The sequence below is a fragment of the Salmo salar genome, chromosome 26, assembly GCF_965601325.2.
Source record: "Salmo salar chromosome 26, fSalSal1, whole genome shotgun sequence".
In the NCBI taxonomy this organism is placed as follows: Eukaryota; Metazoa; Chordata; class Actinopteri; order Salmoniformes; family Salmonidae; genus Salmo; species Salmo salar.
In genome coordinates this window covers 15,027,780-15,055,306 of record NC_138316.1, presented here as the reverse complement: position 1 = coordinate 15,055,306, position 27,527 = coordinate 15,027,780, and the positions used below count along the sequence as shown (strand labels likewise).

Below are 27,527 nucleotides of genomic sequence, written 5' to 3'. Positions count from 1 at the left end.
TAAAGTAGTAACAGGATAGATACATGCAAGAGGCACCCTGCACCATGATCATTATCAATGCAGCCCTGCAGCCCACACAGACGCTGCAACTCCCCAACGGGCTCGGGAGGCGAAGGTCGAGTCATGCGTCCTCCAAAACATGACCCGCAAAACCGCGCTTCATAACAACCTCCCGCTTAAACTCGGAAGCCAGCCGCACAAATGTGTCAGAGGAAACACCGTTCACCTGACGACCGAGGTCAGCCTGCAGGCGCCCGGCCCCCACAAGGAGTCGCTAGAGCGCAATGAGCCAAGTAAAGCCCCCCAGCCAAACCCTCCCCTAACCCGGACGACGCTGGGCCAATTTCACACCGCTCTATGGGACACCCGATCACGGCTGGTTGTGATACAGCCCAGGATGGAACCCGGGTCTGTAGTGACACCTCTAGCACTGCAGTACCTTAGACAGCTGCGCCACTCGGGAGGCCTAAGACAGCCTGTTTCTGTCTGCAGTAAGGTGGTGTTACGGTGTGTTAAATCCCCTGTCCTGCACTGAGCCTGGTGCGGCTGAAGCATTAGTCCATGGTTGTTGTGCAACGCTGGTTATGGAAATGAAGGTGGCAGAGTGACAGCCTGGCTCAAGGCAAACAGTAAGAGCCCTCCCAGTACGTTCATTAGCAGGTGTCTGGGAGAGATGAAATGAGCCTTGGGGTGATTACTAAATGGAGGGCCTGAGTGTTTTGAATATCCCTCACACAGCACAATCACTCAGGAGTAAGCTCTTTGCCAGATGCCTCTAGCACCCTGGGGCTACGCAAGTAATCACAACTGTGTGCTGTGCTCCTCATATCAGTGAACAAGCACGTCAATCACTCACCTTTGTTCTCTCACCCCTGGGCTGAGGGGCGCACTGATTACATGTACATATCCTCACTGCTTCTGATTAGGGAGGCCGAGTTGAAACATTGAGAGTCTTGAGAAGCTTTTTCTTTTAACACGTTCACACACACCACCGTTCAAAAGTTTGGGGTCACTTAGAAATGTCCTTGTTTTTGAAAAAAAAGCAGTATATAGCCATTAAAATAACATCAAATTGATCAGAAATACAGTGTAGACATTGTTAATGTTGTGAATGACTTTTGTAGCTGGACACAGCTGATCTTTTATGGAATATCTACAGGCGTACAGAGGCCCATTATCAGCAACCATCAGTCCTGTGTTCCAATGGCATGTTGTGTTAGCTAATCCAAGTTTATCATTTTAAAAGGCTAATTGATCATTAGAACACACTTTTGGCAGCTTCAGCTTAATTAAATAGTACCCACAAAACACCAGTCTCAACGTCAACAGTGAAGAGGCGACTCCTGGATGCTGGCCTTCTAGGAAGAGTTCCTCTATCCAGTGTCTGTGTTATTTGTGGCCATCTTAATCTTTTATTTTTATTGGCCAGTCTGAGATATGGCTTTTTCTTTGCAACTCTGCCTAGAAGGCCAGCATCCCGGAGTCGCCTCTTCTCTGTTGACGTTGAGGCTGGTGTTTTGCGGGTCCTATTTAATGAAGCTGCCAGTTGAGGACTTGTGAGGCATCTGTTTCTCAAACTAGACACGCTAATGTACTTGTCCTCTTGCTCAGTTGTGCACTGGGGCCTACCATTCCTCTTTCTATTCTGGTTAGAGCCAGTTTGCGCTGTTCTGTGAAGGGAGTAGTACACAGCGTTGTACAAGATCTTCAGTTTCTTGGCAATTTCTTGCATGGAATAGCCTCCATTTCTCAGAACAAGAATAGACTGACGAGTTTCAGAAGAAAGGTTTTTGTTTCTGGCCATTTTGAGCCTGTAATCGAACCCACAAATGTTGATGCTCCAGATACTCAACTAGTCTAAAGGACAGTTTTATTGCTTCTTTAAATCAGAGCAACAGTTTTCATCTGTGCTAACATAATTGCTAAAGGGTTTTCTAATGATCAATTAGCCTTTTAAATGATAAACTTGGATTAGCTAACACAACGTGCCATTGGAACACAGGAGTGATGGTTGCTGATAACGGGCCTCTGTACGTCTATGTAGACATACAATTAAAAAATATATATATTTCTTAAATCACCTATTTTCAGCTACAATAATCATTTACAACATTAAGGATGTCTACACTGTATTTCTGATCAATTTGATGCTATTTGAAAAATGGACAAAACAAATTATTAATTGCTTTTCTTTCAAAAACAAGGAGATTTCTAAGTGACCCCAAACTTTTGAAGGGTAGTGTACATTTGTACCAGGTTACATTTACATTTTAGTCATTTAGCAAACGCTCTTATCCAGAGCGACTTACATTAGTGAATGCATACATTTCACACATTTTTTTATTTATTTTTTTCATACTGGTCCCCTGTGGGAATCGAACCCACAACCCTGGCGTTGCAAACACCATGCTCTACCAACTGAGCCACACGGGACCGTTCAATGTATATTGAAATTCCTCACAAATCAATAGGTGTCAAGAAAATCAGTGATCATGTAAACTGTTGTGTTAACTGATTTCAGTGGACTGAAATGTTTCTGATGAGTCAGGAATGGACAGCAAAAACTATACATGTTGGGTTTAAAAGTTATCCACTAATGCATTTTGTACTTGCATGGGGCTCATTAGGAACTGTTTCCAAACGCTTACTTCTCAGCTCTCTGTTAGACTACACAGTGGCAACAGTGACTTATGCTTAGAGACTGCAGCAGTCACCATTGTGATAACTAATTCTGGGACCCACACTTGAACTAGTCATAAACATACTTTTACAAGGTAATCTGTATACCCCACATAAGCCTTTTAATGGCAACAAAAAGTTTGATAGATTTCCTTTAATCTCATCTTTTGCTTCTGAAATTACAGTACTGAATCAATCTAATATTATTGAAGAACTACAATTTACAAAACAAACAAGTCAATTAAATTGTCACCAGTTCATGCAAAATGATTCACATAGTAAATATTGAATAAATAATGTTTCTGATATTGTATAATATCAATTGTTTGAAATAGATAGCTCAAGTGCCAGTTCCAGGCCTTAATTCCCATGTGTGGGACTAGGCAGAGGAGTGTCCCCCTACCAGTTTGTCCATATGGGTAAAGTCCACCTCTATCTATGGAACAGCATTATGTAAAACTACTCAAACACACAGAGGCCTGGCAGACTTTCATTAGGAATTACATAGTGTACCGAGGAGCAATCTCTCTTACAACTGTCGCTACAGTGGGGCTCTATTAATCATTATGACCATCACTTACTGAGACCTTCCATTATCTTAAAAGGACTGGAGCGTCACCCTGCCTGCAACAACGTACCATACAGTAGTGTAGGAACCGACTGTAGGGAGGAGGCACAGGAGAAATGAGCAGCACACAAAGACATGGACATAAACCCATTACAGAAGTGTCTCATTTCCATACAGAATGTACTGTATGTGTACGCCCTCTCCTTCATTTCTCGAAAGTTGAACTATTTTGACCCAACATGAACACAATACTCTATTCAGCAAATGCTTGGCATCTTTAAAGCTGATGTACAGCTGAGAGAGTGCCCTAGTGCCATTCCATCAATCACTGGGCTGTCAGGGCACAGGGGAAGTACGGAGTAAACTCTTCATTTACAGTTGAGCAATTGAAATTTGGCAGCCGCTCGCTAATCCAATTCCACCTCCAGTTGTGTGTGTTGGGTTAAAGGATCTATGGCAACTACTGTAGGACGACATGGATCCTGCTGCAATAGCCCATCTAAATATGGATCAACATAGACTACCACCAAGAGGCCGTCAGGATTCAGACAACACGTTACAGAGCACTGGCATCATCTTCCATTGGTAGATAAGGTGCGGCTAAACCCTTGGGAAGAAGATATAGCACCTTGCATAGAAACAATAGCAGCCTAAACAGCAACAATCCACTGGGTGGACGGAAAATGGTATGTGTACGTTTGTGTGCGTGCGTTTGGGGTGGAGGGGGACTGTTCATTGACTTAAACGCTTTTCACTACACCCATGAGGCCACGTTGACTTTTGTTTGAAAAAGGTACAATCAGATAAAAATAAATAAAAAATCCCTACAGAGTTACATACATTACGCTGTTTTCTGTTAAGGCAATGTCTGGGTGGCTGTGTGAGCAATATCTTTCACTTCAGAAAAATGTTACAGATCACTACTATGTTTAAAAATAGAGAACTGTGCAGAGGGCACATAGTAGTCATTATGACTGATTCAAACGTCGATATCTGCGTCTGACATTCAATTAAAGTGCGGTTGAAAGTAATTGACCAGTAGAGGGAGATGTGATGTTTCATACCCCTTGTTCTATATTCATCATCAGTAGCAAAACTATTCAAGGTTGAGAAGAAACTCTATTCAGACATTCACTCTGACATATAATAGACCATACGTTAGGCTATGCCACCTGGAGGTTATTTGCAGTCAAGTTAGTCAAAGGATGCTAGCACCTTCCGGCCTTTCAGGGGTTGAGGGGGTCGGAAGTTGTTCTCCATGCGTTTCCTGCCCTCTTCCTCCTCTCCGCTGAAGAGCAGCATCCTGAACTTTCCCATCTGTGGAGAGATGTTTGGAAACAGACAGAAATACCTTATAGTCCCTGGCTGCAGTGTCTGAGGGAGGAAAAACAAAATAGCTTCTTATGTAAGAAGGGCTTTTCCCTGCTGAGTATCCCCAAAGAATTTCACAATTAAAAAGGCCAAAAACGTTTCCGTCCATGACGTTAATCAGCTCCCAGGGATCAAAGGATTGTGCCCTGGAGTCCTACACTAAGGGCAGCGAAGGAGCAGGCTCCCAGGCCCATCACAGTCAGCCAGGCCAGGAACAGAAGTATGCAGACAGCATGCCGATGGGCCAAAGGTGACTTTAATTACGTTTCCCAGTGCCATCGCAAAAAGGCTGAGAACACAAAACAGGGCCTGCCCAGGAGGGGACCTGGAAGGCATGCAGTCACCTCCCTGGTAAACAGCCTGTTATAATGGCAGTGGTGTAAAGTACCTAAGTAAAAATAGTTTAAAGTACTACTAAAGTAGTTTTTTGGGGTATCTGTACTTTACTATTTTTGACAACTTTTACTTCACTACATTCATAAAGGAAATAATGTATTTTTTACTCAATACATTTCCCTTGACACCCAAAAGTACCCGTTACATTTCCAATGCTTAGCAGAACAGGAAAATAGTCAAATTCACACACTTATTTACATTTACATTTAAGTCATTTAGCAGACGCTCTTATCCAGAGCGACTTACAAATTGGTGCATTCACCTTATAATATCCAGTGGAACAACCACTTTACAATAGTGCATCTAAATCTTTTAAGGGGGGGGGGTTAGAAGGATTACTTTATCAACAGAACATCCCTGGTCATCCATACTGCCACGCATGCTTCGTTTGTAAATGATGTCTGAATGTTGGAGTGTGCCCCTGGCTTTCCATACATTTTAAAAACAAGAAAATGGTGCCACCTGGTTTGCGTAATATAAGGATTTTCTTAGTATTTATACTTTTACTTTTGATACGTAAGTATATTTTAAACCAAATACTTTTAGACTTTTACTCAAGTAGTATTTTACTGGGTGACTGCCTTTTACTTGAATCATTTTCTATTAAGGTATCTTTACTTTTACTCAAGTATGACAGTTGGGTACTTTTTCCACCACTGTATAATGGAGCAGAGCTGGGCATGCACCCCGACTTCAAACAGTCTACTTCTCCACATCCATAATACAAGATCCCTGACACAGTACTCACTTATTGCCCTAAAGCTGTAGCCTGCTTTCTTGATGATAAAAAAAAACAAGAAAAGACGAGATAATCTCTCTGAGTTAATAAATGGGTCTTCAATTAGCCATTTAGCTATAGAAGACTGTGGTTTGAACTAATTATAACTACTAAGCATTAAGTAAATATTTTAAATTAATGAAATGGTCTAATAGCCAATTCCACCATTAGAGTAGACGGACTCACCTCTTTTTTCAAGCTATATGAGCACGTGCAAGGGATAATCTAGCCTATAGTAATTCAGAGAATATGCACTGCACAGCTACATAGTAAAGGATATCGATGTTTGCGTGACTGTCAAGAGCTCGGGGGTAATGCCAACTGTTTGAATGGAGCTTAAGCTGTGACACCTGGATCCACAAAGAGGTCTTTCACATCTAGGGTTCCCACTTGGATTTCAGCAGGCCATTGAAAATATCTGATGTGATTGGTCAAAAGACCAATTAGTGGGAAAAATATCACATTTGGGCTGCCTGTGTAAACGCAGCCATAGTGTTGCAAGTGAGCCATCAAAGTGAACCTTGACATACTTTTCCTTATCAATTTCAGTGGTTCAGAAGAATAAACTCAACAGACACTCCAAAATAAATCAGTAACAATCTCAGTGCATTTTTCTTTCTTGAACTTTTCTCTGGTGTTAATGGAGGAAGGGCAGATGAAGGGCAGAACTCCCACCATCAGGGCAGACGCCTGTCATTCAAATGGTTCATCATTTACATCATGACAAACACAGTGGTTCACTGTGGTTTCCCTAAGCAAAGACCCCACATTTCCATAAGCAGATATATCTCCATATTGGTTAGGCCCAGGTAGTACTGATTCACCCCTACCCAGATGGTGAGGGCTCCCACCTGTTTCTCTGAGACTATGATTGGCTCCTTCAGAACGATCCAGGTGACACTCTCGTGAAGAGGGGGCGTGGTCAGGGAACCCGGGTATGTCCAGAAGTGTAAGCTGTTAGGTAGGAGGCACTTTGGATTGAAACCTTTGAAATCTGCAACGCTTCCCTGGGTGCAAATAGAACAAAGAATAGCATGACAAATATGGATTATGCTACACTTAAGATGAGTCTTTTATCAGAGTACCAACATATCTTTCAAATGCCCTGTTGAATCATTCGAGTCACTCGTCGGGTGATTCATTCTTTTGCATTCTGGCTTACCTTAAACTTCACCATGTATAAAGCATCTGTTATCTTGTGTAAACCTCTGTGTTCATCTCCGATCTGTAAATAAAACAGGTTCCCTTTTTATCGCAACCTTCTAACATTAGCCCAAACAGATTGTCATGAAAAAATATGATGCTTCCCATTAACATTCTAAATATATACACACATTGCCACAATGATATATTGATATGTTTTTTTGACCATCATGTACTGTATGCATACTCTGAGTGCACAAAACATAAGGAACACCTTCCTAATATTGAGTTGCACCCCCTTTTGCCTCCACTGCCATACCCCATTCAAAGGCACTTAAATATTGTCTTGCCCTTCCACAGTCAATCGCACATACACAATCCATATCTCAATTGTATCAAGCAGGGGCGGAAATCCCAGGGGGGACGGGGGGGACACGACCCCCCCATCCTGGGAAAAACATGATTTGTCCCCCCCAATATATCACTGTAAACATAACTATGTAATTTAAATAATATTAATAATACGCAATGAAAGCAATTGTGCTGATTATAGACACTTGATAGCGCGTTTTTAAGTTTCAAAAGATTGCGACCCCCCCGCCCTTTGCCTCACAATGGTTTGATCCACTGCCAGTTCCTTAGTTGTCAATGTAACAGAGTGTAGTATCTACTGTCTGAAAGGCACTCAATGCACGTAACTGACGTGAGGTTAATCCAGTCAATCGCGCCAGGGTTCACACACACCCTAGCTGAATTTGCAGAGCTAGCGTGTCGTCGTCAAAGATGGAATCTTTGCTATCGTCAATTTATTCCAAGATCAGCATGCATGTAAGTTAGTGTGATAAGTCCCTGTGATAAGGTTAGCGATAAACTGAACAGAACTACACTCTCTTCTACCATTGTTTTAAATATATTTAATGGTCTCGTTGCAAAAGCTAAATTGTCGCAAGGGAACTTTTATTTATTTATTTTATTTCACCTTTATTTAACCCGGGTAGCAAAGATTATAGCAAACACCACTGAATTGGTGCTTGCTAGCTTTGCAAATTCAGCTATTGTTGGAAGCCAGCCAATATGAAGCAAACGATTAAAATTACAAAAGGTTGCAGCATATGTTGTGTAAATGGTGAACTCATACAGCTGTCAACTCTTGTCACTGCAATTCGTTTCACATTTGCTAGCTACCTTTTAGAACGAAGCCCATATAGAATGATAGAAGATAAGATGATAGAAGCCCATCTCCTACTGTAAATAACCTACATACTGTGTGTGTGTAGCCAGCCAGGTAGAAAAATGGCAGAAAAAAGACGGACATCAGAGTATTTTTCAGTACACCAAAACGCAAAGTAAGAACACTTGTAGCCTAATATCTCAGACTAGTTGATAAAATGTTCATAAGAAAGAAGTGAAATGCTAATGGAAATGTTTCACAATGATGTCATTAGGCAGAGCAGGCAACAGATGGCACACAGACAGCAGAGTTGGGGACAGATATGCAGGGACAGACTGGCAGAGACAGGGAGTCTCAGGTAAGTTTGTTGAGTCTTTGTTTGGCAACATTATGAAAGGTTCTCAATTTTTTTTACTTGTAAAATAGGAACATAATTGGAAAATGCCATGGATACCCCCACTCTCAACTTAAACTGGTGACTGAACTAAGATTTGTTAAAGGCAATGGTATTGCTGTTGTGATTAGTTGTGTAGTTTTGGGTACCGGTAGTTAGGAGTACGGCAAACACCTTATTTCTTTGGTTCCTCAATATACATTTACCATATTAGAACGTAGGCTATGTGTTACAGCACTACTTTTGGTGTCCCCCTCAGGAATTGCTCTTGAGAAAATTTCATGTAATTGTCCCCTCCAAAGTTGATATCAGATTTTCGCCCCTGGTATCAAGGCTTTAAAATCTTTCTTTAACCTGTCTCCTCCCCTTCATCTACACTGATTGAAGTGGATTTAACAAGTGACATCAATAAGGGATCATAGCTTTCACCTGGATTCACCTGGTCAGTCTCATGGAAAGAGCAGGTGTTCCTAATGTTTTGTATAGTCAGTGTCTACATCAATGTGTTATCAATAAGATATATTTCATCAACACATAAATTATATACTTTGTATGATTTAAATACATTGTCTATAAAAGTGCGCGCCACATATTTTCCACATGGTCCTGGTATGATTGAACAATTTGCAACACAAACACGTGTGAAATGTTTTTGTCCTCTCTTTTCAGACATAATATCATAACATGTTTTTACATTGACCCATCAGTGATTGCTGGTCTCCAGTCTGATCCCTGTTAAACAGCCCTGGTGAAGCAGAAAGAGATTCAATTCCAAAGCAATTGACTGGCTGACAGATGAACAGCTGCTGGCTGGTACCGGGGGGAGATCCTCTCACCTCTAAAAAGATGCCAAGGACAGCCAGGCCATCGGGGGCTGCCGCTGCCTCCCCAAATGTCTTGTACTTGTCTGCGTTCCAGTGCACCAGATGAAGCTGAATGAGGAAACAGGGAGGAGGGGCAGCAGGGTTAGGGACAAGCCTGAGACAAGCACCCACATTCAGGGAAACACTGCTTCTTTGTCTCAGGTACTAAACAAACCAGTTACCTAGTATAGAGGTCAACCGAACCAGAGAAGGGAAAACTACTTCTTGGCAAATATAGACGCATGTGTACAACGCATTCAGAAGGTATTCAGACCCTTGACTTGATCCACATTTTGTTACGTTACAGCATTATTCTAAAATATATATTTTTTTAAAGTCCTAAATCTACACACAATACCCTATAATGACAAAGCACATTTTTGCAAATGTATTAAAAATCTAAAACAGAAATACCTTATTTACATAAGTATTCAGACCCTTTGCTAGGAGAATCGAAATTGAGCTCAGGTGTATCCTGTTTCCATTGATCATCCTTGAGATGTTTCTACAACTTGATTGGAGTCCACCTGTGGTAAATTAAATTGATTGGACATGATTTTAAAAGGCATACCTGTCTATAAGGTCCCACAGTTGACAGTGCATGTCAGAGCAAAAACCAAGCAATGAGGTCGAAGGAATTGTCTGTAGGGTTCTGAGACAGGATTGTGTCGAGGCACAGATCTGAGGAAGGGTACCAAAACATTTATGCAGCATTGAAGGTCCCCAAGAACACAGCAGCCTTCATCATTCTTAAATGGAAGAAGTGTGGAACCACCAATACTCTTCCTAGAGCTGGTTACCTGGCCAAACTGAGCAATCGGGGAAGAAGGGCCTTGGTCAGGGAGGTGACCAAGAACTCGATGGTCACTCTGACAGAGCTCCAGAGTTCCTCTGTGGAGATGGGAGAACCTTCCAGAAGGACAACCATCTCTGCAGCACTCCACCAATCAGGCATTTATGGTAGAGTGGCCAGATGGCAGCCACTTCTCAGTAAAAGGCACATGACAGCCCGCTTGGAGTTTGCTAAAAGGCACCTAAAGGACTCTGTCAATGAGAAACAACTCTTTAGCCTAAATGCAAAGCGTCACGTCTGGAGGAAACCTGGCACCAATCCCTACGGTGAAGCATGGTGGTGGCAGCATCATGCTGTGGGGATGTTTTTCAGCGGCAGGGACTGGGAGACTAGACAGGATCAAGGGAAAGATGAACGGGGCAAAGTACAAAGAGATCCTTGATGAAAACCTGCTCAAGAGCGCGCAGGACCTCAGACTGGGGTGAAGGTTCACCTGCCAACAGGACAACGGCCCTAAGCACACAGCCAAGATAAACGCAGGAGTGGCTTCGGGACAAGTCTCTGAATGTCCTTGATTGGCCCAGCCAGAGCCTGGACTTGAACCCGAACAAACATTGCGAGAGACCTGAAAACCTGACAGAGCTTGAGAGGATCTGCAGAGAAGAACGGGAGAAACTCTCCAAATACAGGTGTGCCAAGCTTGTAGCGTCATACCCAAGAAGACTCAAGGCTGTAATCGCTGCCAAAGGTGCTTCAACAAAGTACTGAGTAAAGGGTCTGAATACCTATGTAAATTTGATATTTCCATTTTTTTTTTATAACATTTGCAAAAAAAAATAAAAAATTGTAAAAAGTTATGTCATTATTAAGAAATTGTGTGCAACGTAACAAAATGCGTAAAAGGTCAAGAGGTCTGAATACTTTCCGAATGCACTGTATGTCAGGGAAAATGGGGTTAGGGGGAAACACTCACCTCTGAAGCGTAGGTCTTCCCTCCGACGGTGTGCTCTGAGCCGTGGCTGCCCTTCCCGCCCCAGTGGAAGTGGAACTGTTTCAGCCGATAGGCGTTGTCAAGTGGGCCTGCCCTGATTACTGTCAGGGCAGAGGACAAGAGAAATCAGTCATCCACTGCCACGCCTCTATGCTCCTACGCCTCGTGCCTAGCATGGTACCACTGCAGAGCACGACACACCAGACAGGCAGGCAAGAACCACCACACACTATGCCTGGAAGAGCAACTCAACATGGCAACACCTGCCACTGCTCATTAAATCACTCTCACTAAGCTGACAGACAGCGGACACTAACAGACACATAAGGCGCCTTGCCCCACAACCACACTGTTTTACTACTCTTCCTAATAACTATTTACCTACAGTACTAGAGAGCATTTGGCTAAACAGGTACTGTATTAAAACAACTATGTCCTCATGAAGGCCTTACTTTACTTGACATAAGTCAAATGAGAGTATTTTGAGCGTGCGTCCTAATATGCCTAGGATTTGTCCCGTCACTAACTGATCTAATTGGGGTGGTGCTGGGGATAAGGTCCCTAGGAGAGACAGTGTCTGGGATGGGCTCTGTTAGTGACAGTGTAGGACAGTTTGTCGCTTTAACTGAAGAGTTCCAGGGAGGTCAGGGCAGTAGGTGACAAATTCTGTCTGATACCACTGGAGCCAAGCACACACACAGGTTCACACAGTCTACCCATATATATATATACACACACACACACACACACACACACACACACACACACACACACACACACACACACACACACACACACACACACACACACGAGATCTTTGTGATGGCAGATGAAGAGAACGCCGGAGAGTGGAGTGTCACAAGCTAGGTTTCCTTCCATCTAATTGGCAACGGATTTTTATGCTAATATTCTAAAATAATTTCCCCACCAAACAGACTTATTGTATTTGTGATGACGTAGTGCACATAAAAATGACTTCTGCAGTTAAATTCCCCATGTACCAAATAAAAAACTACAAGTTAAATGGGTTTCCATTCTCCTGATGGTTTGTCACAAAAGTTGTTGCGTTATATAGCAAATGTGCCACTCTGGTCTGGGCATGTGTGCTCTAGGCAACAGCTCACAGACACAGTGCTACCTACATGAGATTATTATGGATAAGAGCGAGATTACTTTTATTTGTCAAAAAGCAACCAAGCGTCGAATCATCATGTCACCAGAATAAGACCCTCAATATTTATTGGAAATGAGCATCAAGCTTAGTGTTGCAAAGGCAAGGCATATTACCAGCATGTGTGTATCTTGCAAGGATTTGATGTAATCGATCACAAGACATCTAGTGGCCCTTTTGGGTACTTCAGATTTTGAGGTGTCTAATTATCGCTGGCCCTCTGTGTGACCTTATCACGTGTAAAATATATGAAATCATTTAATATGATTTACAAATAAAAACATGCAATGACAGCTGTTAAACATTATCCAAAATATAATCTGTCAATTTAGTGAATACCATTGGTGTTTAATGAGGGTTTCAGCTTGAAATATCCTTTATATATAAACTCAGCAAAAAAAGAAACGTCCTCTCACTGTCAACTGTGTTAATTTTCAGCAAACTTAACATGTGTAAATATTTCTATGAACATAACAAGATTCAACAACTGAGACATAAACTGAACAAGTTCCACAGACATGTGACTAACAGAAATTGAATAATGTGTCCCTGAACAAGGGGGGGAGGGGGGGTCAAAATCAAAAGTAACAGTCAGTATCTGGTGTGGCCACCAGCTGCATTAAGTACTGCAGTGCATCTCCTCCTCGTGGACTGCACCAGATTTGCCAGTCCTTGCTGTGAGATGTTACCCCACTCTTCCAGCAAGGCACCTGCAAGTTACCGACATTTCTGGGGGGAATGGCCCTAGCCCTCACCCTCCGATCCAACAGGTCCCAGATGTGCTCAATGGGATTGAGATCCGGGCTCTTCGCTGGCCATGGCAGAACACTAACATTCCTGTCTTGCAGGAAATCACGCACAGAACGAGCCGTATGGCTGGTGGCATTGTCATGCTGGAGGGTCATGTCAGGATGAGCCTGCAGGAAGGGTACCACATGAGGGAGGAGGATATCTTCCCTGTAACGCACAGCATTGAGATTGCCTGCAATGACAACAAGCTCAGTCCGATGATGCTGTGACACACCGCCACAGACCATGACGGACCCTCCACCTCCAAATCGATCCCGCTCCAGAGTACAGGCCTCGGTGTAACGCTCATTCCTTCAATGATAAACGTGATTCCGACCATCACCCCTGGTGAGACAAAACCACGACTCGTCAGTGAAGAGCAATTTTTGCCAGTCCTGTCTGGTCCAGCGACGGTGGGTTTGTGCCCAAAGGCGACGTTGTTACCGGTGATGTCTGGTGAGGACCTGCCTTACAACAGTCAAATCACAAATCAGTCCAGCCTCTCTCAGCCTAATGCAGACAGTCTGAGCACTGATGTAGGGATTGTGCGTTCCTGGTGTAACTCGGGCAGTTGTTGTTGCCATCCTGTACCTGTCCCGCAGGTGTGATGTTTGGATGTACCGATCCTGTGCAGGTGTTGTTACATGTGGTTTGCCACTGCGAGGATGACCAGCTGTCCGTCATGTCTCCCTGTAGCGCCGTCTTAGGCGTCTCACAATACGGACATTGCAATTTATTGCCCTGGCCACATCTGCAGTCCTCATGCCTCCTTGCAGCATGCCTAAGGCCCATTCACGCAGATGAGCAGGGACCCTGGGCTTCTTTCTTTTGGTGTTTTTCAGAGTCAGTAGAAAGGCCTCTTTAGTGTCCTAAGTTTTCATAACTGTGACCTTAATTGCCTACCGTCTGTAAGCTGTTAGTGTCTTAACGACCGTTCCACAGGTGCATGTTCATTAATTGTTTATGGTTCATTGAACAAGCACGGGAAACAGTGTTTACACCCTTTACAATGAAGATCTGTGAAGTAATTTGGATTTTTACGAATTATCTTTGAAAGACACGGTCCTGAAAAAGGGATGTTTCTTTTTTTGCTGAGATATATATACACATACACACACACACACACACACACACACATATATATATATATATATATATTTTTTTTTTACACACTTATTTTGCTATGTCAGTGTGTATTTGTTGTCAATGTATTTGTCACACTGGTGACAGTTCTAAAAATAAAATAAGTAAATTATTGGATGAGTTCATAGAAAATAACATTTTTGACATTTTTCATTAATTAGGCTATTTTCTCTTGAACCTTATGGTCTATCTACTAGAAATACATGGACAATATGGAGACCGATTGTCATGTTGCGTTGTCATGTGTTGCTGCCATGCTGTTGTTGTCTTAGGTCTCTCTTTATGTAGTGTTGTGGTGTCTCTCGTCGTGATGTGTGTTTTGTCCTATATTTTTATTTCATCAGTAGCCTAATAAATTGCATGCTTTCCTGAGTTGTAGTGGGATGACCACACACCATAATATCATTGCATGACTCCAAGTTTGCTTCGATAGGATGGTTTCTAGATCAATATTTGCACAAAGATATTTCCGCCATTTCTCGCATAATACATTTGACCTACAAACAAAGATCACACCATGTCGAACGGACAAATTGTCTGTTGACATTTATAAAATTGTTCCTGCATTTCTGTTTCCATCAGCCCGTTTGTGACTCTTTTTTTTCTTTCATGAGTCGAATAATTCATTCGCATGAAATGGTTGGGTGGATAAGAATGGCACCTTGGTAATGTGTGCTTTAGAGCATGTTCATACCTTTCCTGAGTTAATGATACACTAGGCATGTATACACATGTACAAAAAGGTACACACGAGAGGACACAACCACAAATGGGAAACAGGACAAAATGGGCATGCCTAGGTGATGAAACTTCTAACCAGCTCCTGATGGTTAAAGGATAGGGAAGCCTGTCCATCATAAGACCATGTCATGCAGAATGGAACTTCTTCCTTTGGTTTCTGTGAATTTGTTTTCATAGTGATCTGAACCTTAGCCGAACAGCCGCACTTTTTTGAAACTGAAAACAAAAATCAGTTGTGGCTTGTATTTTCCTTTTGAAGAGGGCCTTTTTCAAATTAAATGGATTTGTCACATGCATCGTAAACAACAGGTGTAGACGAACAGTGAAATGCTAACTTACGGGCCTTTCCAAACAATGTAGAGAGAAAAAAAAACGGAAAAATAATAAGGAAAAACTACACGAGTAACAATAAGTTGGCTATATACACAGGGTACCGGTACCAAGTCGATGTGCAGGGGTACGAGATCACTGAGGTAGAACGCCTTTTTGTTAAGATCAAACACCTTTTTGTTGTACAGTAGGCATTCAGTTACCACTTTTCAAAATACAAGCCCCAACTTATTTGGTTGTCATTCTAATCAGACCGTTGGTTCCAATTACCTTTTCATGCCACAGAAGCAAAGCGGCTCTCCCCATTTTTTATTTGTCTGTGACTCTGTTTACTTGGACTGTCAGTTTAAAAACAGATGTGACACAACCATGAAGATTACCTGATGTGGTCAGATGTCTGCTCTGGCAGACAGACACTCCTACAGTTAAATACTGGCTTCACTATATCCACCAAAACACATCTCACTGAATCATACAGTCCACTAGGAGTGGCCTTAACGATATACAAATGTAGGTGGTCTATCCATCAACCACATTTTGACGGTGGTTGTGATGGAGTGTGCAAATCCAAAACATATTTTTGAATGGATAATATTTTACATTTGAGGTTTCCTGGCAATAAAAGTAAATGCTGGGTCATTTAGGGCATTAGGCTTCCACAGTCTACTACACTGCTCAGAATGGACGAAGGTGGAGAATCTGGTGTCACTGAACTTTAAATTGATCTGCATATGTAGGTAGGATTGATCGGCATACGTACGTAGGATTGCATCCACTAAATAAGTGTCACATGTGCATGCAAGGGTGGTGGTTATAGCATGATAGTACTACTACACAGTACCCATAACATAATGGTGTCCCCTTACCAATACAGTGGTTGTGTTGGCTAATGTCAAAGTCATGAGTGATAGAGGTGCCCAGAAACAACCACCCACCAGAGTGATATACATCAGTGATAAATACCTCCTGGGCTGGGTGACTTTCACACTCAGTCAAAGTTGAAGGGTCGATGATCGAATCTGAAACAATACTGGATCTCAATATTTATTGTATTTATGTCCGCATTTTCTCTGTGAGAGAGGATTTCCACTCAGGGATGATTATATGGTCTATAAAGGATCACCTTCCCCTCTGTTGCTGTTACCTGTTTTGTCATCGGTGTCATCAAACTCTACGGTCACAGAGTGGCCGTTGTTGCAGATGTTGATTGAGTTGCAGTGGTCGTAGGAGACGAATATGGGAGGCAGGCTGGCATCGTATACAGTGTCCTCGGGAACTATGTCTATGGGAGACTGGCGATTGCCCTGGGCGATGGGGTAGTCTTTGTGCCATGCATCTGGACCTTAGAAACAAAGATGGTTAGAGCTGGACATGACATTATGTAAAGAAAGGAGATCAGATCCATTAATTCACCATTTTATAAAAACATGACATTCTCAATTTCACACCAGGACATAACATTCTAGGTTGCTGCATCAATCAACACACTGATCATAGGTCTCAATACCTTAACAATACTGATAGACTCCTAGAACTCAAAGACTTGCTAAAACCTGCTTGTTGAATAGATGACTAAATAAGGTGGCATGCAGGTTAAAGAGAATTGGGCTAATCTCGTATTAACAGTTACTGTATCTCTCAACGTTAGCACTATTGTCTGACAATGTCAATGGGAGATCCCCACCCAGAACGCAGCAAATCAGAAAGAAATACATATTTTTTTTAATTAGCTAATCAGTCACCTGTCGATTCTTAATAAAAGGTCCGATGCAGACATAGTTCAAAACATGGATGTGATTATAGACTATTGCCAATAGAAAAGTATTTAATCAAATACGCATTCAGTCTTGCAGCGACTCATGCAGTCTTTCCCGAATGCCTATCACTCGCAGCGCACGAGCGTCCCCAAACAAGGTCAGCGCTGCGATACAGTGTGTTCTACAATAGCTTACATAGTGATGCTCTCCCAGGTTGGTAGGTTTACTTACCATCCTGCTCTCCGTATCCCCAGTGATGTCCTGTCATTGCGAGGATTCCGCTTAGATTCACCTTATCTATATACTGACTGACTCTCGACTCACATCCCAGACGGTACGAAATGATGGGATAAATGGCGTGCCAAAGATGAAGTGCTGGTGTGGGAGCAGTGTTGATGAAGACTGGGAGTGGAGGTTGGGAAGGATGATCAGGTGGCGACGAATGGCAATTGTTATGATCCTTTCTTGCCACGCCCCCTTTTCAATTACCCTGCTTGATTTCTGTTACTGTACTTCAAAACATCTAAAGAAAGACCCCCCCCCCCCACCCATTTATGATCATTTGACCAAGAACAGCAGCCAATTAAGATAGCAGACAATTCCTCTGAAGTAACGAAATAACATGTCTCACAACATGTTTTAATGATAATGCATGGCACATATTTCAATGGGTATAGTGTTGTTTTGCTTTTCCAGCTTAAACGCATAACTAATATTTATGATTATATAACCAACATTTAAAAAGTCGCTTCTAAAAGAACACATCACACCTTACTATAATATGTAATTCAATATTCAAAGTCCTTGATTAGTCGGAATGGGTGGTGCAACTGTGGCAGAATTAATGAATTACATTTCGCGCAAGTTTGAATCGATTGAATGTTCACTACTACTCCCTCTGGCGATCAACTCTAGTTAAATCGAAAGTGCAGCTTTGAATTTACAACTGCGTTCAACCACTTGTCTCTCTATCGAATCATCGAATGCAGCTATCAAATTAACCGGTGGGGTTCTCCAAGCGGACCATGGCACTTACTAAAGCTTCTAAAGAGCAGAAATACGATAGACAATTGAGGTATGTAAAGCTAGACATTCTGTGAAAATTATACAGTTATTTGTTAAACCAAAATCGTTGCATGAGTTAGATATATCTCCACTGACAAACTGCAGCTAGCTAACGTAGTAATGCTAGCAAGCCCGTAACGTTAACTGAATTTATGCTTGATAGTGTATTCTCTTGATAGTGTATTCTCGTTAACTATGCCAGCCAACCAGCATGCTTTAAAAGTATTATAGCTAGCTACTGTAGCTAGTCTTCACTGACATGCTAGTTAGCTGTCCTGTTACCTTCAGTGGTTAGCTATCTGCTATAGCTTCTTGCCACCAAATTTACTTTCAACAACACCAGCCAGAATTGGTGTCGTTCATTGACTGAATCTCAAAAAGGTTCCTTGTTCTAATTTATTTGCCATACCAGATGAGATAATAGCTAAATAACAAGGCATTGGAGATGACAAGGAGATTGGCAACATGCCGTTGTTATGATGGCCTGTACTCCATTTCAGATTGTGGGGAGACCATGGCCAAGAAGAACTTGAAAATGCACACGTATGCCTGATCAATTCCACAGCATCTGGGACTGAAATACTCAAGAACCTTGTGCTTCCAGGTAAATATAGCAATATTTGATTCTAGAAAAGAACGATGACCAGGAGTGGGAAACCACTGCTCTAAGGGAATTCGTGAGTAGGCTAGTACCTAAGCTAGTTGCTCTCTTCATCAGGCATTGGAGCGTTCACTATTGTCGATGGACACAAAGTCTCCGGGGAAGACGTCGGAAATAAGTAAGAAAGTGATAGGCCTATTGTTTATCACCTCATTGAAGCGCATTTGATCTTAATCTTAAAATGTTTTATACAATATACTGTCTTTACCTTTAACTTCCTTTTCTACTCAGCTTTTTTTTGAGCAACAGCTGCATAGGAAGGGTAAACGATTATGCTATTCTACTCTATCAATATCTAAGCTCTACCTGTATGCAGTATGTCATAACAAGTCTTCTGGGATGGTGTGTTTTCCAGAACCGAGCCCAGGCTGCCACAGAGCTGCTACAGGAGCTGAACACTGATGTATCTGGCAACTTTGTGGAGGAGGTTTGTGTTTTCAACTATGAGCAGTAGAGCAGTTCTTCCTGAAGAGGGCTGTCACAGCTTTCCCTGTACAGATTTTGTCATATTGTTTGAAAAAAGAGCCTAGATTTGACTACACGATCCTCAGGGTATAGTGGTAGATCTGTGTTAATTCCGATCAAGGTATAGATTTACAATGACGCTGCACCAGTTGAGTAGCCATTGATGGGTCTCACTGTCCACAAAGCGCACTTCTTTATCTGAGTGTATTGATTGCTGAGTGTTCTAAAACAAGCAGAGCACTTATGAGAAGTCTTGTTTGTCAAACTCTTATTGTGATCTGGTCATTTTCCATTATAGAGCCCTGAAAAGCTCTTGGACAACGACCCAGAGTTCTTCCACAGATTTACCTTGGTGGTTGGTGTCCAGCTGCCAGAAAGGTGGGATTCATCCTCTTATTCTTACATATTTATTTATAGACATACACCACTGTTCAAAAGTTTTGGGGTCACTTAGAAATGTCCTTGTTCTTGAAAGAAAAGTACACTTTTCGTCCATTAAAATAACATCAAATTGATCAGAAATACAGTATAGACATTGTTAATGTTGTAAATGACTATTGTAGCTGGAAACGGCAGATTTTTTATGGAATATCTACATAGGCCTACAGAGGCCCATTATCAGCAACCATCAGTCCTGTGTTCCAATGGCACGTTGTGTTAGCTAATCCAAGTTTATAATTTTAAAAGGCTAATTGATCATTACAAATGATTATGTTAGCACATTTGAAAACTGTTGTCCTGATTAAAGAAGCAATGAAACTGGCCATCTTTAGACTAGTTGAGTATCTGGAGCATCAGCGTTTGTGGGTTCGATTACAGGCTCAAAATGTCCAGAAACAAAGACCTTTCTTCGGTAACTCGTCAGTCTATTCTTGTTCTGAGAAATGAAGGCTATTCCATGCGAGAAATGTCCAAGAAACTGAAGATCTCGTACAACGCTGTGTACTACTCCCTTCACAGAACAGCGCAAACTGGCTCTAACCAGAATAGAAAGAGGAATGGTAGGCCCCGGTGCACAACTGAGAAAGAGGACAAGTACATTAGAGTGTCTAGTTTGAGAAACATGCCTCAAGTCCTCAACTGGCAGCTTCATTAAATAGTACCCGCAAAACACCAGTCTCAACGTCAACAATGAAGAGGCGACTCCGGGATGCTGGTCTTCTAGGCAGAGTTCCTCTATCCAGTGTCTGTGTTCTTTTGCCCATCTTAATAATTTATTTTTATTTGCCAGTCAGAGATATGGCTTTTTCTTTGCAAATCTGCCTAGAAGGCCAGCATCCCGGAGTCGCCTCTTCTCTGTTGAGACTGGTGTTTTGCGGGTACTATTTAATGAATAGTACAATAGTCATTTACAACATTAACAATGTCTACACTGTATTACTAATCAATTTGACATTTCTAAATGACCCCAAACTTTTGAACGGTAGTGTACATTTGTTTAAATATTTTGATTTGGTATTTGTGATAGTCTTACAAAGTAACATCAAATATATATTTTTTTTAAAGTTATCTTGTTGTGTAAATGATTTTGGTTTTATTTTCACAGCACGTGTTTGAGACTGGGGTCAGTGTTGTGGAATGCAAACATACCTTTCCTGGTGTGTAGAACGTATGGCCTCGTCGGTTACATGAGGCTAGTAGTGAAGGAGCACACAGGTATAGTAAAGGCTTGTGAGTCACACGTGTATTGCTGTATCTGTAGTAATGGTGACAAGCACTCAAGGTCAGTGTTCTCTTGCAGTTAATCGAAAACACTCAAACAAGCTGTTTGCGGTCACTCCCTCTAGTGATTGAGTCTCATCCAGACAATGCGTTGGAGGACCTGAGGCTTGACCAACCTTTTGCAGAGCTCAAGAACCACATTCAGTCCTACGACTTGGAGGGAATGGGGAAGAAGGTGTGTTTGGGCTTTTCATTTTTTTTTTCGGCCACTGTTGTGTTTTGTGTTTCAGTTGTAATTTGGTCCTCACTGGTTCATGTATTTTCTTATGCTCTTGTGTTCTGCAGGATCACAGTCATACACCATGGATCATCATTGTTGCCAAATACCTAGAAAAGTGGTTCAGTGAGGTAATACTTCTGTGACCAACAATCAAAGGCACATTCTACAGCACCCTATGATGTGCAAGAGAGCTGACAATTTAATACATCTTTTTTTTCTAGCACAATTTTCAGTTGCCAAAGAACTACAAAGAGAAGGAGGCCTTCAAACAGCTTATACGGCAAGGTATTTCACTTGACATAGATTTTTCTTGACTTCATTTGTATTTTTACATTTTCACCGAATTTTAGTTGTCTACAGACACTATCTTATCCAGATTATGCCCAACTGTATATGGTTTGTGTTCTCATGATACCTGGTTTCTTTAGGAATCCTGAAGAATGAGAAGGGAACTCCTGAGGATGAGGAGAACTTTGAGGAGGCCATCAAGAACGTCAACACCGCCCTTAACCCCACCAAGGTGGCTCTTCTCATACCTCACCCCTAAACCCCCTCACTCCTTTCAGCCGTGTTATGTTGATCCATGCTGCTGGTTGCACGAGATCACTGGAAGTTGCTACTCTTGTCAACTTTGCTTACTCCACTCTCACCTCTCTGTAGATTTCAAGTGGCGTTGACGACATCTTCAATGGAGAGCAATGCAATGACATTACATCACAGGTGAATCTACATATGACAGGTCTACTCGGGCCATGATTGAAGCATCCTGTGAATGATTTATTTGTAGGTTTAATGCATGACTGGTTGTTCTGTCTTTCTCTGCTATACGCAGACTCCAGCCTTCTGGGTGATGACGCGAGCAGTGAGGGAGTTTGTGCAGAACGACGGCGGCGGAAACCTACCTGTGCGTGGCTCCATTCCAGACATGATTGCGGACTCAGAGAAATTCATCAACCTCCAGAATATGTAGGTAGTGGTAATTATATCATTCATTTATATGGCAAGCAGCCAGCCGCTGGTTTAATTAAAAAGTCAGAGTTGCTGTATGAGTTAATGGCGAGCACAGCTCAATGCTTGTAATGTGGGGCATATCAAGGAGAGGACAGTCATTTCATAATAAACCATAAACCAATGTCCGTAGCTAAATGGCAGAATAGCAGAATTGTATGTGCCAAACCATATGACGCTGCGATTTCCACTGTTGTTTACAATTTCCTGTGCCTTAACCTTATTTCCCGAACACAAGGTATGCTTTGTGCTGGCATGATCATCATAGTCCTGGCCTTGGCATTAATGCAGGCATATTTTTTCAGTTATAGAGAGAAGGCAATGCAAGATGCTTCTGTCGTGTCTAAGCATGTAGAGTCTCTCCTGCAGTCTGTTGGAAAGGTATGTGAAACTTTACTCTGCAGTCTCAGGGATATTTAATCTCATGCGACGTCAAAAACACATAGTAAGTCTCCTGCAGTAGTACTTATGCAGCAGTAGTGCTGTGTAAGGATCAACATTTTATTACCTTTGATAGATTGTAAAAAGGTTTGATTACTGATATAATCTAGTTAATTGGGTTGACTTCTGTCTTTTTTCTTGCTAAAGCCCTCAGAGAGCATATCTGAGCAGGACATCAAACTATTCTGTGAGTATTCTGACAAGTACACACACTACCACAATACAATGTGAACAGGACATGTAATATGACAGGAATGTAAATTGAATACTCTAACTCATTTAACAGTAACTCAAAGCGTCATGTCGGTCAGGTGTTGTTTGTCATACAGTAGTGTGGCTGCACTTTGATGAACCCATGATGAATGGGAACACTGTGCAGTAGGTTGAGCCCTGGCCCTGTGCTGTGTTTCGGTCTGCAGGTAAGAACGCTGCCTTCCTGAGGGTGGTGCGCTGCAGGTCTCTAGCCGAAGAATACAGCGTGGAGACGGTCAATAAAGATGAGATCAGTAAGTCCAACACCGTACAGACGCCCACCTTGATTTGGCGTATTTTGCTTTTGAGACCCTTTGATTAAGTGTGTTGGTAGTGTATACTAAGATCCTGCTCTCTCTCCTCAGCCTCCTGCATGGACAGTGCGGATGGGGAGATGGTGTTGTACCTTATGTTGCGCTCTGTGGACCGTTTCTATCAGCAGCACTCCCGCTACCCAGGTACGGCTAGGCTGGCGTAGTTCTGCCCCCAACACAACTGTCTGTCACACACAACCTGGCACACAGCATCACTAAACTGTGTTCCGCCATGTTAAACGGCCCATCTCCAGATATGTGATATGGTTTTTCCTCCTTTTTGAAGGTGTCTACAATTACCAAGTAGAAGAAGACATTAGCAAGTTGAAGCTGTGTGTGAACAGCCTTCTGCAGGAGTACAGCCTGAACGTCAATGTGAAAGATGACTACATCCACGAGTTGTATGTTTTGTGCATAGTGTCTAGTCAGCTGTTCTCTGCAGAGAGAATGGTCATTTTACAGCCCACTGTAAAACCTCCCTACAGTTTTTGTGTTTATATTTGTAATTTAGCCACAATGTTTCCATTAACCTCATACCCATTTTACAGTTATCATCAAGGAGAGGAACATGATTGATTAATCTACGTCATTTCACTTTGCTCTTCAACAGCTGTCGCTATGGAGCTGCTGAGCCGCACACAGTGGCATCCTTTTTGGGAGGTGAGTTCTACAGGACTTGGATCCTATTATGGTCTAGCATCCTCGTGCTATTTCTGTTATGGGATAAACATTTGTTTTCTTGGAGTTGGTCCAAATGTACTGTCTTCAATATGCTTTCAATGTGTTTCCTTAGGATCTGCTGCACAAGAGGCCATCAAAATCATCACTCGTCAGTTTGTTCCCTTCAACAACACATTCATCTACAATGCCATGTCCCAGACAACTGCCACTTTTCAGCTGTAGAAAAATCTATTTTCCTCAATGACATGCACTTAACCCCTCTGTAAAATAAATATGAATGGAATGTTGCAGCGTAGTAGCAGTGATAACTGAAAGTTTGTGTAGTTGGAACACTTTGTTCATACTGTATGTTTCCACGTATTATTATGTTGTGGCTGAAAGAAAAAGGAAGTTCTGATGGACTGTTTCCGATTACTTTTCAATGTTTGTGTTCTGGCTGGTTTATTCTCACACATTAAGTGTTGCGCTTATTAGTACATTATAATAATTTACCTGCCAAATTCAAACCATTCAAGAAATGTCCTGGGGTTTGAATTATTTCCTCTAAAGATATCCTGCACTAAACAGACAAGGACGTTTGAGGTAAATGCATGTGGTGTACCTGTACATTAGCTACTCAAGGAACTCTGATTGTGCTCCAACATCTTGTGCCCTGATGGGCAATAGTCTGGACATGGTACTTTACATGGCCAGCAGTAGGGGTCGCATTGTCCTGTCCAAATCAAAAAGGGCTGACTATCATGTGAGCTTCATGATTAATAAGCAAAATTGCCGCCCAAAGTTGACTGTGATTGGGCACAATTCCCAAGACATTAGCCTGATGGTGATATACGCTGTGAAAAAAAAATGATTATCTTTTCTTGTTGACTGCTAGAATAACCCAAACATGACATAAGTGTCTATGTGTAAAACATTTTTTTTACAAAAAATAAGAATCCTCAAAGAGCTGTGTAATATGTTGTTGTTTTGGTTCCTTCCCCAGTTCAGATTATAGAGCATTGGTGGAGTGGTGTGTGTCACAAAATGCAGTGTGTGTGTTTTGTGGTGAGCAGGCACTCTGCTGACTACACCCTTGGAGCAGAAACTCACCATAAAAATTTCTTGGGAGTACGGCTGTTTTTTCCCCCCCCACTTAATAAAAAGTACTCTGTATTTTGTTGCAGCACATAAATTCCTGCATAGTTCATTATTTATATGAAAAGGAGAGCAATTTGTTTAATCCCATTCCGATTACATTCAGTAGAGGGTGATCTTTCCCGTCGGCGGGAATAACATGTTTACGGTAGGCCCACTCAGAGGATCGTTGTGTTGAGTGAATAATTCCTGACTTCTGACTATATAGCACCCACTGTACCAGACATCATTAGCTATAAAATGTTAATGGGAAGCCTGCCTAAACCAGTTATGTTCATTAGTCACTATGTTCTTGTTCAATGTCCCAGTCTCTGGAAACATTGGTGCTGCTCGGTAACATTGAGAACAATTATGGCCACTTCATTGCCTACATATGATCTGATTTGTGTTGCAGCCAGCCAGGGCCCTGTAACAAGACAGTTGGTATACTGAAGGCCACTGTTACATAACTGTGGGCTGCTTTTGAATATGCGTTGGTTGGTTGCTTAGAGAGGGCACTGACATGTTTTTCATTTGTGTTTTGCCTGCAGGATTTAACTGAGTGGAAATTTGCCCCTGGTAGATTCTTTTCCTAGTAAGACCCCCGCCTCCTTCCTGAGGAGGACGGTGCAGATCACGGTGTTCGAGTGGCCTGCCAAAATGTACTTAGGCCATTTCCCAAACAGAAAGTTTCATCTAAGATTATTGTGTTTGGAATGCAAGTTTTATTTAACCAGCCCTGAATCTAATCTACACGCACAGTTGGGGTTGGACTGCATGGGCTCTAGGCAGGAAGCACCTCTCTCGGCTAAGGATATTTATTTTACTGTTGCAATTTTATTACATCTCTTGATCTGAGTTGCTAATCATCTGGCCCTTAAGGCCATGTGTCTCAAGGACAAACCTGATTTTATCTCAGCCGGTTTCATGTCACTTGCCAATCTTCCTCGTGCGACGCAGCTAGGCTTTATAATCTGCATAGCCTCTGATGTGATGTCTCTCCGGCAGTTTATTTCTCTTCAAGGACCTGTTTCCCAGCTCCAGTGACTGCATGAGCCCAGCTGAGAACATCAGTCAAACCTAGCTGGTGTGCCCATGGTGTGGCCAGCGCTCTGCACAGCTGTGTCAACACGCCAGCATGACGGTGGAGACCATTTCAAACATACAGACATGGCTTCAGTTACCTTTAATGCTCATTGTGCAGCCTTTGTCTCACTGTATCAGGGCCCGCCAGTTGCTAGTGTCTTGCTAGATAGGCGCATAAGGCTGCACTATTGTGACAGTCTGTACTAATGGTAACAGACATACTGGAAAATAAACACAGACATGATCCGTTTACAAGATGGTCTTATTGTGTACAGTTGAAGTCAGAAGTTTACATACACTTAGGTTGGAGTCATTAAAACTTGTTTTTCAACCACTCCACAAATGTCTTGTTAACAAACTATAGTTTTGGCAAGTTGGTTAGGACATCTACTTTGTGCATGACACAAGTCATTTTTCCAACAATTGTTTACAGACAGATTATTGCACTTATAATTCACTGTATCACAATTCCAGTGGGTCAGAAGTTTACATATATTAAGTTGACTGTGCCTTTAAACAGCTTGGAAAAGTACAAAAAAATTTCTGAGGTCTTGGCTGATTTCTTTTGATTTTCCTATGATGTCAAGCAAAGAGGCACTGAGTTTGAAGGTAGCCCTTGAAATACATCCATAGGTACACCTCCAATTGACTCAAATTATGTCAATTAGCCTATCAGAAGCTTCTAAAGCCATGACATCATTTTCTGGAATTTTCCAAGCTGTTTAAAGGCACAGTCAACTTAGTGTATGTAAACTTCTGACCCACTGGAATTGTGATACAGTGAATTATAAGTGAAATATCCTGTCTGTAAACAATTGTTGGAAAAATGACTTGTGTCATGCACAAAGTAGATGTCCTAACCGACTTGCCAAAACTATAGTTTGTTAACAAGACATTTGTGGAGTGGTTGAAAAACGAGTTTTAATGACTCCAACCTAAGTGTATGTACACTTCAGACTTAAAATGTATGTGACATAGTATGCAATTTTCTGTGACCATTTTTGGCTCATGAGCGCTACTTTCAGATCTACTGGCTAAAAAGCACACAAAACTACCGAAGAATCCCTTTAATGGAGTTGCGTATGCTCTGATGCTTCCTGTAGAGCACATGCACATCCTATGTAGCTGCACTGATTAAATAAAGGTTAAATAAAAAAACAGAACCTCTGGCACATTTCCCATAGATTCATTTTCCTTCAGAGGTTAAAGGTTGGGAAGGCATTCTGAGGATGAATCTGCGTCTCTGAAACTGAGACTCGTTCCCTCCTCTGCCTTTCTGGTGACACGGACAGCCACCCACCCACCCGCTCACTCACCCTCCTACTAATCCCTCCCACCCTCTTTCTTTTTGTATACACTATGCACACACACCCACACACATATATACTGTACACCCACACACATCTGGCCTTGTACAGTCT

At 42.1% G+C, this 27,527-nt stretch overlaps 2 protein-coding genes across 2 annotated transcripts; one reads left to right on the top strand and one right to left on the bottom strand.

Moving 5' to 3' along the window:
• Positions 1-4,183: 4,183 nt before the first annotated feature.
• ca7 (carbonic anhydrase 7) lies at positions 4,184-17,536 on the bottom strand. The gene is made up of 7 exons (XM_014175514.3): positions 17,310-17,536; positions 16,466-16,663; positions 11,130-11,248; positions 9,337-9,432; positions 6,955-7,017; positions 6,644-6,799; positions 4,184-4,564 (listed from the first exon to the last, which is right to left on the bottom strand). The coding sequence occupies exons 1-7, from the start codon at positions 17,344-17,346 to the stop codon at positions 4,442-4,444; spliced, it is 792 nt and encodes a 263-aa protein (XP_014030989.1). The 5' UTR covers positions 17,347-17,536; the 3' UTR covers positions 4,184-4,441.
• A 534-nt stretch (positions 17,537-18,070) lies between these two features.
• On the top strand, positions 18,071-25,074 carry nae1 (nedd8 activating enzyme E1 subunit 1). Its single transcript, NM_001139883.1, is given in 20 exon segments — positions 18,071-18,153; positions 18,644-18,747; positions 18,862-18,922; positions 19,036-19,066; positions 19,160-19,231; positions 19,568-19,647; positions 20,816-20,925; positions 21,057-21,166; positions 21,277-21,339; positions 21,433-21,496; positions 21,640-21,731; positions 21,872-21,931; positions 22,044-22,177; positions 22,525-22,600; positions 22,808-22,847; positions 23,080-23,166; positions 23,278-23,370; positions 23,513-23,627; positions 23,837-23,886; positions 24,020-25,074. Coding segments are annotated over 20 exon segments (1,602 nt in total). The 5' UTR covers positions 18,071-18,103; the 3' UTR covers positions 24,130-25,074.
• Positions 25,075-27,527: the final 2,453 nt, after the last annotated feature.

What these genes read in the sequence shown, in the direction of transcription:
- ca7 (XM_014175514.3), bottom strand. Translation starts at nt 17,346, where the DNA reads ATGACAGGACATCACTGGGGATACGGAGAGCAGGATG. An exon ending in TGACACCGATGACAAAACAG is followed by an intron (nt 11,249 to 16,465) that starts GTAACAGCAACA and finishes CTGCCCTGACAG; the next exon opens with TAATCAGGGCAGGCCCACTT. An exon ending in TCCTTGGCATCTTTTTAGAG is followed by an intron (nt 7,018 to 9,336) that starts GTGAGAGGATCT and finishes TTTTATTTACAG; the next exon opens with ATCGGAGATGAACACAGAGG.